The 17,779-nt window shown below is 34.4% G+C and overlaps 1 protein-coding gene across 1 annotated transcript; it reads left to right on the top strand.

Moving 5' to 3' along the window:
• Positions 1–1,329: 1,329 nt before the first annotated feature.
• Positions 1,330–4,535, top strand: LOC130815600 (uncharacterized). Its single transcript, XM_057682091.1, has 3 exons — positions 1,330–1,851; positions 2,604–2,789; positions 4,263–4,535. Exons 1-3 carry the CDS (start codon positions 1,330–1,332, stop codon positions 4,533–4,535), a joined length of 981 nt encoding a protein of 326 aa, XP_057538074.1.
• The last annotated feature ends 13,244 nt before the right edge of the window (positions 4,536–17,779 follow it).

Below are 17,779 nucleotides of genomic sequence, written 5' to 3'. Positions count from 1 at the left end.
AAAATCTCAAACCGAACGACCTCTTAGTATAAACAAGTAGTTGGGTTTAATTTGTGATAAGAGTTTATTTTTCAGTTATTTTAATTTTTACGTAAAAACTTAGTTTTTCTATTTTCTTTATTCACTTTAATTTCCTACACCATAAGTTATAGTTTTTCATTTAATAAAAGTCCAACTGCTATTATTCTCTGTAACTTTTCTTATTCTTGCTCTTTCAATCGTTATTTAACTGCTTTCTCATTAGTTTTAATTATGTTTAGAATCATGTTTTGGGTTTCATTTATTGTTTTTATGTTAACTTTGATGATTAGTGAATAATTTCTTGTTCTAGGATTAGGGTTTAATCCTACATTTCGAATATATATTTTAACCAAATCAATATAAAAAGGAATTTGAGATTATCAGTAACTTGTTTAGGGTAGATTTTAGTTAAATTTTTATTAGTACAGTCAATCAAATAAGAGTGTAAGAATTAAACTAATAGGGTCTAAATCTGATAGTTAATATATCAAGAATCTTGAAATTGACAAGATCACTTTTAATCACATAATTAATCCAAACTTTTGTAGATACTAATATAATTGTGTTCATTGGAAAATTTAATTAGGCGAGTCCCAATATCATAGACCCTAAATTTTCTGTCTTAGTTTATTTATGTAATACATTTAATAGAGAGAGAAGGTAACGGTGGATAATTTGAATAACTTGAATAAGGTCAAAGATAATTAAGGTAGAGACATGGTTATAATATATGTAATTTTTAATTTATTGTGACTATAAGTCGTAAAATATAGAATTTGCAGTAATAATTAATAAATGAGTTAACTATATACAATAATTTATAAATAAATGGTTTTAATAAAAGCAAGGATGAAAGATTTAATAAGTGTGTCATAGATGATGAGTAAAAGAACGCTTGGTAATTTGTGTTGAACAACCGATAATAAATACACAAATGAAATTATATTTTTTATATAAATTTACGCATGCTTTCCACCAGTCTTCCTGAAGTAAAGATCCACTGAAATGCCCCCTAAATTAAGCAGATATAAAGACGAAAAAGGGAGAAAACAACCCCTCAAAGTATCAGTTACCCAAATTCAGTCAAACAGTTTATGCGTTTCAGCAAATCCTGTATTGATGATAAAACCATTAAAAAGTGCAGATTTTACTACTAATACCAAACTTTAGTGGAACACTTGTCATTTCCCAAATCAACTCAACTACGTATCTTTTTCCCTTCTATCTTCTTTCGATCTCCTACAAATCTCAACAGCAACAATAAATTCTTCCGTGCATTGATCATCTCATGATATAGAAACAAAAAAAATGATGTATGCAAAATATTCAAATCAATCTGATGATGTTACTAGCTTAGCAACATCATCACAAGGCTCATCACCAAAGCCACCAAGGCAAATTTACTACGTACAAAGTCCTTCACGTGACTCTCACGAGGAGGACAAGTCATCGACTACCGCCTCGGCCACTGCCATCGCAACGCAGACGACAAACACCCCAGTTGGGCTATGGAGCCCTGGGTCATTGTCATTGCTCTCTTTTTTCAATCGTCAGTCAGCAGCGAGCCGAGTGAGTGGGCCTCAAGGGTACCGTAGAAAGAGGAGAGACAGGGAGAGGATCCGGTTGTTGGGAGGGCGGAGACACGTGCCGGAGGAGGAGGAAGGAGAGAAGGATTTGTATGTGAATTGGTGGAGTCATGAGGATGGGGAAGAGCTGTCTGGGAGTTGTAAGTTTGTGTTGGGGATTATGCTTTTTGTGTTGGTTTTTTCTGTGGCTTGTTTTATAGTTTGGGGTGCTAGCAGACCTTATGCTGCACAAGTTTTCCTCGAGGTTATTTATTTATTAATTTATTTTTTTTCTATTTTAAAAATAATCAATAATTAATTGATTGGTTTGTTCTATATTATTTTCGTGACATTCTTTAAATTAAATTAAATTGCTAAATAAATATTTAAATGCTAATTGGATAGCGTTTTCTATGATCAATTAGCGTGTCTTGCATGCTTTTTTCAGAAATTAGTCTGGAACGTTGAAAACTGCAGTTACTATGTGTAACGCATCATATGTTAATGGTTGATTGAAAAGGAATTTTGCGTTCAAGAATTTCTCGTTGACTATCATTATAACTAAACTATAAGGTGATGATACATGGGTAGTCTAATGCTTTTCATATTACAATTATTACCTTTTTTTACAATAAGTAACGTTATGTTGAAAATTTATTAGCAATTTACATGTTAATCAAAATGATTAATCTTTGATTTTTTTTTACCCTTCATAGTCATAAATATTATTTTTCTAAATTTTTGATTGTTGCATCTTGTATGACATGTATCCGATTATGAGTGTGATAAACGGCATTTAAACGGAAATCTGATTGGCTAAAATGAGAAATAATAAAGTTAATTATGTCTAAAATTTGTGATACAAAAAAGAAAGATTTTTTAAAATAAAATGATCGAAAATTATAAATAGAAACAAATTTAATGAACAGAAAGTGTATAAATTATTGGATGATAAAGGAATGAATCCTAACCTTAATACTATGTATTGCGTAATGATATTATCATTCATTAATGTAGGATGTGATGGTAAATAATTTCTATATTGGGGAAGGAACAGATGAAACAGGAGTACCAACCAAAATATTGACAATAAATTGTTCAGTGAGAATGAAAGTGCACAATCCTGCTACTTTCTACGGCATTCAAGTTAGCCACTCTGTTATTAACCTTCGTTATTATCATCTCACCATTGCTTCTGGTCAGGTCAGATTCCAGTTCCCTTTCCTTTGCTTAATTTTTCTTAGCTTGTTTTAAATAATTTTCCTTAATTCTATTTTTAGTCATAATTTATATTTTTTAAATTCTTATTTATATATTTAGCTTATATTTTCATTTAATTGATACATTTCTTCCACTATCCAATAAAATATATATCCCCTTGTCCCAATCATTTACCATTATTTGTTATTTAACCTGCCTCACTCATTTGTATCATTTTACTCTTATATAATAGTCTATTATGTATTTTCTTTAAATCTCATCCACACTTTATAATTTTTAATTTTATCTAAACAATTTACTTGATTTTTATTCATTTATTATCAAATCTATATTAGTTTTCTTTCTGCAAGTCTTGTATGAGACCGCCTCATCATAAAACGCGCCCATACAAGCAGTTGATTAAAAATTAAAAAACTATGAAATTCGAATTGTATAAGGCAACAATTTATTTTAAAGTGTTTGAACCAACTTAATTGTAGTTGTCTCATGATAAGATGATCTCAATAAAATTAGTGTTTTCTTTTAAAAATATATTTCTTTTTACTAGTAATTATAATTCATTGGGACAAGGAGTATCTTTTTATCACATTTTCTATGCTTCCTTAATTTACACAAATTTGTATCTGACGCTAGTTTTATGGAATGGACTATGGAGGCAGTCTTTTCTAAATTTTAAGTCCATTTGTGCTTTTGAGAGTTGAATTTTCCGGGGAATTTGAACAACAATTTATTATGAGAAAAAATTACCTAAAACAATTCAAATATTTTTATGATTTTTTAATATAATTTCACCTATTGATTAACTAAGAATAATTCCAACTTTTAAAGGTATTTTTCTACAATAAACTCGTTAACCGAATGACATAGTAAGTTTTATTTTTTTAAAAAAAACATAAATTAAAATAAAATGTCGAAAAAAATGTTAAAAAATCTTTTTAAAAAATTATTTTAAAATTTTTCTCCAATTTTGCATTAATTTTCAGTTTTATTTTTTGGTGAATTACCTACTATAGTAAGTCATCTGGTTACCCAAGTTTACTTTATTAATGCGTCAAAAAGTTGGGATTATTCATGGTTAATCAATAGGTGAAATTATAGTAGGAAAATAATAAAAATGTTAGATTATTCTAGATAATTTTTCTTTATTATTATGTATAAATTTTGCAGTTAAAAAATATAATTTAAAAATTACTTGAGTGATTATTATTTATTATGTATGAATTTTTGTAGTTAAAGATATAATTATGATGTTTGATTTTAATGGTAGCTTGAAAATACGTTTTAATTATTACAAGGAGTAAAGTTATAAACATTTGTTATTCAAAAAAAAAAAAAAAAAGTTATAAACATTTGACTTGGGGTATTGGTTTGTAAAGATTAACTCACAAAAACTATTACTCCTTAGCCTATTCTATACATCAAATTCGTATGATTAAATACGTGACTTGTACATAGTTGGAGTCACATTACCAACCCAGAAAAAGCTGGAGAACAATGCATATAAACATTGAGGGAAACAAAGTTCCTCTGTACGGAGCAGGTACAGCCTTCATAGTTTCTGATAAGGCCGAAGCTATTCCCATGATATTGGAGTGCGAGATCAAGTCAGAAGGAGCTGTTGTGGGCAAGTTGGTAAAGATAAGAAACCGACAGCATCTAAGATGTTCGTTGAACATCAGTTCTTACACCACCAAGATTGTTAAACTTGCAGAAAACTCTTGTATATAGTGTGTGGGTGAGAAAGCGAGAGATACTCTTCATTTATTTTACAATGTAATAGAGTTAAGCTTATAAGAAATTACCTTGATTGATACCGATTCTTTAGTTGAGTAAGGCATTCTCTACAGTCTACACCATTCAAGTTCAGTAATCAATCAATCTTGTTGATTGTGGGTGAGAATGCTATTGTTCAGAAGATGTTGTGATAAAGTTTGAAATGAAGATTGGATTTTAAAATATTCATTCTAATTAAAATGCATTAAATGTTATATATATATATTGAAAAATTACAAGACTAAAAACATTATTTATACAAAAAAAAAAAGAACCTGTACGAAGAGTTATAACAGAAAGTTGTTAGCCTTGCATGACGTGGCACAAGAGTTTGAGGAATAATCAGAAACTTGAGGAGAGCATGGATCAAGTGCATGGCAGCAGCATATCCTATGGTGCGCCTTACCTTATATATTATTAACATCCCCCTCAAACTTGGGGTGGGATAAACACCAAGTTTGTACAATAATGGAAGGAGTTGAGTAGAAGGCAAAGACTTAGTGAAGAGATCAGCAAGCTGTTCATTAGTAGGAATGTAAGCGAGGTGTAGGAGGCCTTCAAGAACCTTTTCAAGGGTAAAATGACAATCTATGGCTACGTGTTTGGTACGCTCATGCTGTATAGGATTGTGAGCAACATGTATAGCCGACTGATTATCACAAAATAGAGTAACCGGCTGTAAGTGAGTCAAGTCCAGGTCCAGCAAGCGAACAATCCAAGTAATCTCTGATGCAGCAGAGGAAAGGGCACGATATTCAGCCTCGGAAGATGACTTGGAAATAGTGCTTTGCTTCTTGGACTTCCAAGAAACGGGAGATTGACCAAGCATAAGTACATACCCTGTGATGGGGTGTCTAGTATCAATACAAGAGGCCCAATCCGAATCGAAGAAGGCTTGAAGATTAAGTTTATCAGAGGCTTTCAAAAGAATGCCCTGGCAAGCTGTGTGACCAACATAACTGAGTGTATGGATTAAGGCATCAAAATGTTGGTCTGTGGGATATTGCATATATTGGCTTAGAGTTTGGATTGCATAGGAGAGGTTAGGTTGAGTGTATGTTAAAAAATTAAGTTTTCCAACAAGACTTCGGTATAGAAAAGGTTTAGAGAAAAGAGGGGAGTTGGAATGTTGAAGCTTGAGATGAATAGGTAAGATGTGAGAGCTCTTTTGAAATCAGTAATGCCACTTTCTTGATTAAGTTCTGATGGAAAAGGAGTGTCATTAGTAGAGAGTTGCCGGTGATATGGAAAATGATGCTCAAAGAAATGTACATCTCGAGATATAATCAGTTTTTTGGTGCTAGGATTGTAGACCTTGTAGGCCTTTTGCCCATAGGGATATCCAAGGAAGATACACTTCTCAGCTCTAGGATCAAATTTAGATCTCCCTTGTTTAATAGTTGAAACAAAACATAGGCATCCAAAGGTTCTAAGATGATCATTGCTAGGTGGGTGCCCAAATAACTTTTCATAAGGAGATATATTACCAATGGATGTAAGAGGCATGCGATTTATTAAATATGTGGCACATCCCCAAAAACTCAAAGGTAAATTTGATTGGAAAGAAAGAGCTCGTGCTGTTTCAAGAAGATGACGGTGCTTGCGCTCTACAACACCGTTTTGTTGCGGAGTTTCAGCACAACTCTTTTGATGGAGAATTCCCTTAGAATGATAAAATTTTAACATAGCACCTTCGCATAGTTCTTTGGCATTATCTGTGCGAATAATTTTTACATGACCATGAAACTGAATTTCAATATGATTAATAAGTTGCTGCAAAACAATCACACTTTGATCTTTAGATTTCATCAAATACAAACAAGTGTTGCGTGAAAAATCATCAACAATAGTAAGAAACAAGCTACAATGAGAGTGAGTTTTATTATTATATCGTCCCCACACATCAACATGTAACAATTCAAAAGGTGAATTAGACTTTACATGGCTATGAGGAAAGGAAATTCTAGTTTGCCTAGCCTTTGGACATATTGAACAAATGAAATTTTCTTGGACAACTTTTACATCCAAGTTAGGAAACATCAATTTCATTCTTGAAAAAGGTAAATGACCAAGTCTTAGATGCAAGAGCTTGGCGTGTTCTATGCAACTATTATAAGCAATAGTGACTATGCTTGCTTTATTGGAAAAAGCTTTGTCATCTCGAGTAGGTAGTAGGATATTGTCCAGTGTGTAATAGAGTCCATTGTGACGTTTACCAAGATGCAAGGACCTTCTCATTGAATGGTCCTGGAGATAACAAGAGTTAGTAGTGAAAAGTATGTACATAACAGTATCAACTGTTAACTTGCTGATAGAAATAAGGTTGAATTGTATTTCTGGAACAAACAACACATTTTTGAGAATTAATCCTTCTTTCAAATGCACATCACCAATTTTCTTGACAACCATTTTATTACCATCTGGTATGGTAATACTATGGTCATTTCCTCCAATGTCTCTAAGATCCTGGAATAATTTGATAGTGTTGCACATATGATCCGTTGCTCCACTATCAATTATCCAATGTACATCATCATAAAAGGAAGATTGACATAAAGTACCTGCTAAATTAGCTGAAGCATCATTAAAAGAGATTTCTTTTTCATTCACAGTGTCTTTCTTTCCAAGGAGCATAAAAAGAGTATTATATTGAGTAGGTGTAAATCCAGAATGATTTGCTTCAATGTGTGTAGCATTTTCTTCAGAATTGACACTATTTGCAGCAAACTTCTTGTTTGGAAGAGATTTGGTGGAGTTAGGGTATCCATAGATCTTGAAACACCATTCAATAGAGTGACCGGAAATTTTGCAGTGCTCACAAAAATAACTATTTTTTTCTTTTTTTATTTGATGAATGAGAGCCGTTTTTATAGTTCCTATCATGAAACTTCCGTTTATCTACAACAAAAGCAGCAGGCTCAGTAGGAATAACACTCATTTTACTGATTTCTTTGTGTCTTTGTTCTTGCATAAGAAGTCTATAAATTTGAGAAGGATTAGGAAGCTCATCCATCATCAAAATATTAGTTCTGATTTGGCTGTAATGCTCGTCCAATTTCATCAAGAAATTGATGATTCTTCGATCTTCTTGCTGCTTAAAATTTCTTTTCGCTGTGTCACATTTGCATCCATTACAAGAACATATGAACAGAGGATCTACATTGTCTAGTTCATCCCATAGTGCCTTTGCCTTAGTATAATATTCTGCAATATTCGATCCGGACTGAGTGAGAGAAGCTAGATCTTCTTGAATATGATAAAGTTGCGTAGAGGAAGATTGTCCAAATCTGTCCTCAAGATTGATCCATACATCCCTAGCAGTGTTATAATACATCACACTTTTAGCAACTGTTCTTTCTAAAGAAGTCAAAATCCAACCTATCACCATTGTATTATATCTCTCCCATGCTTTAAGATCTGATGAATTATCTTCTGGTTCTGGCAAACTACCATCAACAAAGGCCAATTTATTCTTGGAAACAAGGCCAATAACAATAGACCTTTTCCAATCAGCAAATCCGGTTCCATTAAAAGGCATAGTGACAAGTTTTAAAGTAGAATGATCGGACGGATGTATGTAATATACACTACCAGGATTTTGAGTTTGATTAAAAGAAATCCGTGTAGCAAACTCCATGTTTGTAGAGGTGCTTTGATTTTGAGAAGCCATGAACAAAACAAAGACTAAAAAAAATAAAAAAAATAAATAAAAAAAAGAAGGATTCAAGAAGAACAAAGAAAAGAGAAAAAAATATTACTTGAAGAATACACGAACAGAAGCAAAAGGTAAGGGATCTCAATCCCGCTCTGATACCATGATAAAGTTTGGAATGAAGATTGGATTTCAAAATATTCATTCTAATTAAAATGCATTACATTGCCATATATATATATATATATATATATATATATATATATATATATATATATATATATATATATATATATATTTTCAATATAAATATATATATATATTTATAGTGATGAGTTTAGTTACAAGTTTACTAAAATATCTTAGATAGTTTAATTTTTTAATTACTTTTTCTGGGAACTTCTATTTTATTATCTTAGATATTTTTAATTTTTTAATTCTTTAGTTTAGATATTTTTTATGTTTAATTAAAATCCTAGATTTTTCTAGATTATTTTGACACTCCCCCTAATCTGAAAATTCTTGAATTCTGAGTTGTCTTCTGAACTCGATAAATCTATCAGTTGATGTGGGTTTTGTGAAAATGTCTGCGAGCTGCTCATCCGTCTTGCAGAATTGTAGTTCAATCTCTTTCTTGTCTACTAAATCACGAATGTAGTGATGTCGTATCTCGATGTGTTTTGATCCGCTATAAAACACTGGATTATTCGTCATTGCTATTGTTGACATGTTGTCGCAGAACATTGTAGTTGGTGTCTCTTGCTTATGTTGTAGATCGATTAATATCCTTCTGAGCCAGACTGCTTCACATGCTGCACTTGTTGCTGCAATGTACTCTGCTTCTGCTGATGATAAAGCTACTGTCGCCTGTTTTTTTATGACCATGAGATCACTTTGTTTCCAAACTAAAATACGTTCCCGCTTGTACTTTTTCTATCATCCACACTTCCAGCCCAGTCGCTATCGGTATATCTTGTGAGCTTGTAATCTTTTTCAGTTTCAAATATGATCCCATAGCTTTTCGTTCCCTTAATGTATCTGAGAATCCACTTTGCTGCTGTTAGATGATCCTTGCTCGGTTCACTCATGAACCTGGATACGATGCTGACAGCGTTGACTATATCTGGTCTTGTATGTGTGAGATAAATGAGAGAGCCGTTCAAGCTTCGATACATTGCTCCGTCGACTTTTGGTTTGCCATTGTACTTTGATAACTTCTCATTGATTGCCAATGGTGTAGCTAGTGGTTTACATACACCCATGTTGAAATTCTTGAGAAGGTCTTCTACATATTTCTCTTGTGATAGAAATATTCTTCCTGGGCTTTGTTTGATTTGTATGCCAAGGAAGTATTTCATTGTACCAAGGTCTGTCATCTCGTACTCCTTTATCATAGCCTTTTTAAATTCTTTGATCATCGTTGGATGTGTGTCTGTATAGATTAGATCATCCACGTACAGGCATAAAATGAGAAAGTTGTTACCTTGTGTCTTGATGTATACTGAAGGTTCACTCGGACTCTTGATGAAACCATGCTGGAGAAGATAATTTTCAATGTTGCTGTTCCACATTCGGGGTGCTTGTTTGAGTCCGTACAGAGCTTTTCGAAGGCGGTATACTTTGTCTTCTTGGCCTTTGATGACGTATCCCTGCGGTTGCTGGACGTACACTTCTTCTTCGAGTTCTCCATTTAGAAATGTTGATTTGACATCGAGTTGGAAGACTGGTAGTTGATGTTGTGATGCTAATGCCAGAAATGTTCTGATTGTCTCCCTGCGGAAAACTGGTGCATATGTTTTGTTGAAGTCGATTCCTGGTTGTTGCGCATATCCCTTTGCTACGAGCCTTGCTTTGTACTTGTTGATGGAGCCATCATCGTTATGTTTCACCTTGTAGACCCACTTGAGTCCGATGACTTCCTTGTCTTGTAGTTTGTCTATAAGTTCCCATGTGTGATTCTTCTCGATCATTTTGATTTCTTCGTTCATAGCCTCAATCCATGTTTCTTCTTGTGCTGCTTCTTGAATTGTTTGTGGCCCACTGGAGAAGAGAGCCATCATTGCTTGGTCACAATGGTAATCTTGTAGCCATGATGGCGGTTGCCGATCGCGTGTTGATCTTCGGGCTTCTTGATGTTGAGGAGTTGAACGTGATGTTTGGCTTCTTGAGCTTGGGGATGATCTTATACTTCCAGGTGTGCTTAGACTCGGAGATGATGGGTTTGTTGGTTGGTCTGCTCCGTCTTCTTCACTTGTTTCTCTTGGGAGAGTATCTCCTTCGCGAGTTTCAATTTCTTTTTCTTTCCACGTCCATTCGGCTGCTTCGTCGAAAATTACGTCTCTAGAGATGATTAATTCTTTAGATTCAGGCTTGTAGAGGCGATATTCTTTTGTTTCGTGACTGTGTCCAATGAATATGCATTTTTCTCCCTTCTCATCGAGCTTTTTCCAATTCTCCTTCGGGATGTGGGCATAAGCTACGCATCCGAACACTTTGACGTGCTCTACTCTTGGCTTTCTCTTGTGCCAAGCTTCATATGGTGTTAAATCCTTAACTACTTTTATGAGAGATTTATTGAGGATAATTACTGCCGTGTGAACAGCTTTGGCCCAATATCTTTTGGGTAGATGTTTACCCTGCATCATGCTGCGGACCATCTCTTCTATAGTGCGGTTTTTCCTTTCTGCGACACCATTTTGTTGAGGTGTACGCCTTACTGTAAGTTTTCTTTTAATTCCATGCTCCTTACAAAATCTGTTAAATTTGTTGCTTGTAAATTCTCCACCACGATCCGTTCTAAGAATTTTAAGAGAATGCCCACTTTGATTTTCTGTGAGGGCTTTGAATTGCATGAAGTGGGAAAAAGCTTCTGATTTTTCTCTAGGAAATATACCCACATCATGCGGGAGTAGTCATCTACGAACAAAAGAAAATATATTTTTCCTCCAAGAGACGGATTCTTGGTAGGACCCCAGATATCTGCATGAACAAGCTCTAGAGGAGCCTTGGCCCTCCAAGATGCGGTAGGAAATGGAAATCTGTGCATCTTGCCATATATACAGCCTTTGCAAATTTTTCTTTCATTTTTTATTGATGGTAGTCTAGTTACCAAATTCTTTTTGTTTTAATAGTTTTAGACTATTAAAATTTAGATGCGCGAATCTCAAATGCCATAAGGTGGATTCATCATTTATTGAGCAAGCTAAGTTTTCTTCAAATAGCATTTTTAATGGAAATATTTTGTTGGGATTCATTTTGAGAGTTGTTATTATCTGACCCTTATTTTTATCATAAATTTGACATTTGTTATTATTAAATTTAACCATATATGCTTTTTTAATTAATTGGCCTACACTTAATAAATTCTGTGCAAGTCCGGGAACATAGAATACTTCATGAATTAATTTTGATGAGCCATTTTTTATTTTAACGGCGATTGTCCCTTTTCCGGTGACATCTTCTTTTTTACCGTCGCCAAGTGTGATGTGTGTTTTAACATTTTTGTCAAGAGTGACAAAATAATTTTTATTGCCAGTTATGTGATTTGAACAACCACTATCAATATACCATATGTCACTTACTTTTTCTTGTGCATTCAATCCAGTGTAAAATATTTGTTCTCCGGAATTATTGTTTTCGGAATAGTTTGCTTCTTCTTTTCGTCGATACCAACAATCTTGTTCGAGGTGAGTGTGCTTTTTACACCTCTTACATTTGTACCGACAATCATTAGTATTGTGGTTAGTTTTCTTACATAATTTACAATAAAGGTCAGTTAGATTATTTAATTGACTCCCTTGATTTTTAAAATTTCCTCTCCCCTTGCTACAATTAGTTGTTCTTCGTTAAATCTTTTTAATCTATCTTTATGTGCAAGTAGTGATCCTATTAATTCGGGTATACTTAATTGAGATAAATTTTTCTTGTTAACTTCTTCTTTTGTCGTGGCAATAATGTTATATTTTTGTGAGACTCTTTAATATTTTTCGAGTCACATTTTCATCTTCTATTTTACCACCATTTAATCTTATTTGATAAACTATATTAGTGACTCGGTCAATAAAAGAATGTATTGTTTCATTTTCTGCCATTAGTAAATTATCAAATTCTCTTCATAATGATTGGAGTTTAAAAATAATTACCTCTTCGGAACCTTTGTATTTTGTCTCCAGGATACTCCAAGCCTTCGTAGCTGTTTTTGCGGGCATGATCGTTGTAAGTATTACCTCGTCGACTCCACGATATAATAGGGATAGGGCATAGTTATCCCTTATTCTATTTTGTTTATATTATTTTATTTTTGTTTCATCCAAAGATGACACGTGGTTGCTCATAACCTTCTTGTACTAATTTCCATAAATCTTGGGAGATAAATATTGACCTCATTTGCATGATCCATTGTTCATATTTTTCTCCCTTAAATGTGGGAACCCAATTAACTTGGGGGTAATTAATGGTTGAGGTCATTTTTTTTATTTTGTGGTTATAGGTTTATTTTATTGTGGAGTATATTGGTTAATGTGGAGTATATTTGGTATTTATATTGATGAATTTGGTTACAAGTTTACTAAAATATCTTATATATTTTTATTTTTTATTACTTTTTCTAGAATCTTCTATTATATTATCTTAGATATTTTTATTTTTTAATTCTTTAGCTTACATATTTTTATGTTTAATTAAAATCCTATATTTTTCTATAATATTTTAACAAGATGAACATCACAGCAACCCAAGTGAAACAACCAGCAGATGTATTTGTTCCAATACAACAGAAGACAATTTGAATACTGAGCCTTCTGTACACTCCTGACATTAGTTGCCAAGATGACCAAGCTGCTTTGCACGTGCCTACATTCTTTCTGTTTTAGTTTGTCATAGGATACAGTACACGTGTAATATGCAGATAGGTCAACATATATATTGTTTAGAGTTAGTTATAACTACTTCTAGTTAGTCTGTCATCCTATCTCTATATATACTATTTGTAATCCTCTCTTTTGATCAACTTCATGAATAAAATTCATCCTTTCATATTCATCTCTCATTCTTTCATTTGCTCCTACAAATTATCACAAATTAATAGAAGACATTTCAACAATTCCGTATGTTAAACTATCTTATATTACTAAAATTATAATCACAAACCCAAATACCCAATACTCACAATCTCGGATGAAGGTGAAAGTGAATGCTATTGAAAGAATTTAGTAGTATCAATAGTTTAAGTCATGAGGTTCACTGCTGCACTGGCGTAAGAAACACCCAATGGACCCTCCAAGGCTTGACAAACAGCTACTTCACCCCAAAAATACTGTCAAAAACACTGCCTTAGAGGGCTGAAGAAGGGAAGAGGATGCTGCAACAACATATATTTGGCTTACCGGAGAATTTTCGACTCTCTTTCAATGGTGCTAGTGAGGGCTCAGGCGTGGGTGATTGTGATGGGGACGGTGATTGTGATTGCAACAACCCTTAGGCAGGACTATATTACTCATAGTTAATACAAGAGCTTAAACAGGTAATTACCACACATGGGAATCATAACTGTTATTGCCGTTGTCACCCATCACAACAGTTTTTCGGCACACGTTGCAAAAACCAAACAATTCCCACACCAGGAAAAAACATCAGTTTCAAGCGTAAGCTATGGTCAGTTTGCTTAGAATTCTCGACCACACAAAAAGAAACCTACAATTGGCCTCATGTTGTACGGCGGAGATTCAGAGATGTAATCTTCATCCTTTGCAACTGCTATTACAATCAGCTTACCATCCTTGACCTGTGGTTAAGAAAACATTTACAAAATAGATGAGAAGCAGACCTAATTTGACAGTCGTGTATAATTTCAAACATTAACGAACACCTTTCAAACAATTTCCAGGGAGGGAATCCCGATTAACAATCCCCCTTCCTACCCCCAAATACAAGTAGGCATGAAAGAGTAGTGTCATGGAATAATACTCCCCCGTTAAATTACGTAATGCCCGTTATATAACCTGTTTGAAAGTTGCCGCGACGTTAAATTCCATTATATAACGGTGTATGAAATATCACGGTCAAAATGCCGCGTTGACCATTACAATGATATTTCACCGTTACAATGTTATTTGTCTTCCCGTAAAATTTCATTGATACCCATTAACTCTAATTATTATGATCATTTAAATATAGTTGGTCGTAGTTATAGTTGATAAATAAAATCATTAACTAATAACTAATAAGTTAATTAATTATACACTAAAAGAATCACAAATATTGCAATCATAATAGCTAGTTGTATATTATTGTATAATAATAGTAGTTCAACAACAAAAATGCAATCATAAGTTCAAAACTCAAAAAAAAAAAAATCACACCGCATCTACCGCGATTTGCGGTACTTCTCCATTATAGCCGTTTATCACGGCAGCGAGACCGTTTTTGCAAACGCATCCACGACCGCGATTTGTTTCCATGGTATGCCATAGCCATTTTAAGGATAACTCCTGTGATCCTCCTTCAAGTTTCTCTTCGGATCTACATTGTAAGGACTACAGAAAGAATTTAAATACCATTTCAGTGTCTTCTTTACATTCAACAGAAGACTGATCCCCTTCACTTTGATAAGATCTAAAACAACTTTAACCTTTGAATTCACATCATCACTTTGATAAGATCTTACCTGTACCATATCACCAGCCTTGGCGACCACTAGATCAGAAGCAGCGAAGTAAGCATCATAAACTTAAACTGTATTGAAAGCAACTGTTCAAGGAATCAGCAGCAGAAAAACTAGTGAACAGGCATCAGATTCAGCAGCAGTTGCTAATTTAGAACCGGAACATCATCAGTGGTGAATCATTGTCTCATATCTGCAGACAAATGCAGCATCTTGAGACGGGTCTTAATCTCTTCCTGTATCTTCAAGGCGCAATGTTTCCGTATTTCCATATGGTGTAGAATGTTGGTGTATAGACAGCACTTATATTTATTGCTGCACTTTTTTTAACTTGTACTTTCGAAAGTCCATCCTTGCTATGGCTTTGAATCTAATTCCTATCCATGTTTCTATACTGTCAAGGCATCTCTGACTGAAAGGGCATTCGAAGTATAGATGTTGAACGCTTTCCTTGGTTGCTGCGCAAAGAGGGCATATTTCATCAGCCGTCACTCCTACTTCATGTAATTTGTCTTTGGTTTTGAGTTTCCCTAAAACCATGACCCAACAACAAAACCTAGCACGAGGGATGGACACTCTATTCCAACTAGAACACTCCAATTTACCTTTTGCAGCAGGTGGAAGGATTTCTTATAGGTCTCCTTAATTGAGTAGGAATGTTTAAAGATTGCTTGATTCCAAGTGTCTTTAATAAGACACAGTTTATTCATGATCCAGCTTGCAGTACTTGGGGCGTTGAATAAGGCATAGTTCCCCCCTTTTGTGTAGATTCCATGTACCCATCTCACCCAATGGGGTCTTTCATTATGTATAATAGTGGGGAAAAACGTGTTTAAATTATGGATTTAAGTGCCTCATGAAACCATCCTTATAAGCACGGAGAGAATATGATAAATATAACCACACATATAAGCGTGGCTATAAGCTTAACAAAAAAGAAATAATTAACTAATTCATGTAACCGGTATTTAATTCTCCCCAAAACTTATCAACTAGAGGACGACCATCATGGATTTTGAGGGGAACCCGCAAGGAATGGAAGGGGAAAGACCCTTCTGGCATATTCAGATCTCTAGAATCTTTGTCTTCGTATAGCTACAAACACTAGATATGAAGACATTGCTTTTACTCTCATTTATCTCCAACTAGAAGCCCTATAGAATAGCTTAAAAGTGAGCCTTAATTTGGTCACCGAGCCCCCACAAAACATAAGGAGGTCATCAACAAACATCAAATGAGTGAACCCTACCCTTCTACAGTGTGGGTGGAAGAAATGGTGATCTGTGGCAGCTTTTTTCTAGTGTCTAGAGAAATACTCCATAGATACTGGATGAGTGAGTCATCTTGGCGGAGACCTTCGGACGCTTTAAGGGCATGAGAGGACAACCGCTCACAAGCACCGAGAAGGAGACTAAAGTAACAAAAGCCATAATTCAATTCACAAACTAATTCGGGAACCTCATCTCTTCCTTAACGCTTTGTAGAAAGTTCCAGTCAACTGAATCATAAGCCTTTCTCAAGTCCACTTTCATCATGCACTGTGGGGGTATTATAACTGCGAGTATAACCTTTAATCAGCTCAGCAACCAACAAAATTGTAATATTTCGAGTTAAAGTGAACCGGATATTCACATGTAAATGTTAATTTTGGGTTACACATCGGACTTTAAGACCGACAACGTTCTGAAATAAATAAACGGCAATAATAATAAGAATTCAACGGAAGTTTTAAAAGTTTACAACTCGTGAACCTTTTGGACTCATCAAAACTCGTGAACCTTTTGGACTCATCAAAGCTCCTCCATGTTTTTCTAATGACTTTACTCCAGGAGAAGGGTGTAACCTAAATAAAGCTTTGTATAGTCTAAAACAATCTCTAAGGGCATGGTTTGGGAGATTCACTACAGCTATTACAAAGCTCGGTTACAAATTAAGCAACTGTGACCATACTTTGTTCCTTAAGAGAAAAAATGATCATATCACGTGCCTTATAATCTATGTGGATTATATGATCATTACTAGGGATGATGAACAGGACATATGTGTCCTTAAGGAGCAGCGAAGTATATTCTTGACTTGCTAGCTGAAACAGGTATGCTTGATTGTAAACTTGCGGAGACACCTATTATTGCCAATCATGGCCTTCAGATGATCAAAGGAGAAAAATTGGTAGACAGAGGGCAGTATCAAAGAATGGTAGGGAACTCATCTATCTCTCTCACACACGGCTAGACATTGCATTTGCAGTTGGAGTTGTGAGCAGGTTTATGCATCGACCACAAATACAACATATGATAGCCGTTGTGAGGATCCTAAGGTACCTAAAGGGTACAAGTACCAGAGACATTCTATTCAGAAAAAATGATCACTTAGACCTTCTAGCCTACACTGATGCAAATTGGACAGGTGATCGAGATGATAGAAGATCCACTTTAGGGTACTTTACACTAGTTGGAGGAAAATCTTGGTACATGGAAGAGTAAGAAACAAAAAGTTGTTGCCTTATCAAGTGCAGAGGCAGAGTTTTGTGGTATTGCTAAAGGGATAACTGAAGTCATATGGCTAAAGAAACTCCTAAGTGAACTACACTTCCCACAGAAAAAGACATGCAAATTGTTTTGTGACAATAAAGAAATAATTAGTATAAGAAAATCCAGTTCAACATGATTGCATCAAACATGTTGAGATTCTTACAAAAGCAGTTACATTAGAAGCATTTGAGCAAACATTGTGCAAGTTGAGTATTGGTGACCCGAAGACCTAACTTGAGGGGAGTGTAGGAAAGTAAATATTCCTAGAATATTTTTAATTATTTCCTTCTGTTGTAATTATTTTTATTTCCTTAGATAGTTCTCCTAATCTTGTAAATATAGAGGCTTATGTAAT

This window comes from Amaranthus tricolor, chromosome 6 (genome assembly GCF_026212465.1).
Source record: "Amaranthus tricolor cultivar Red isolate AtriRed21 chromosome 6, ASM2621246v1, whole genome shotgun sequence".
Classification (NCBI taxonomy): domain Eukaryota; kingdom Viridiplantae; phylum Streptophyta; class Magnoliopsida; order Caryophyllales; family Amaranthaceae; genus Amaranthus; species Amaranthus tricolor.
This window is presented reverse-complemented; position numbering and strand designations above follow the sequence as displayed.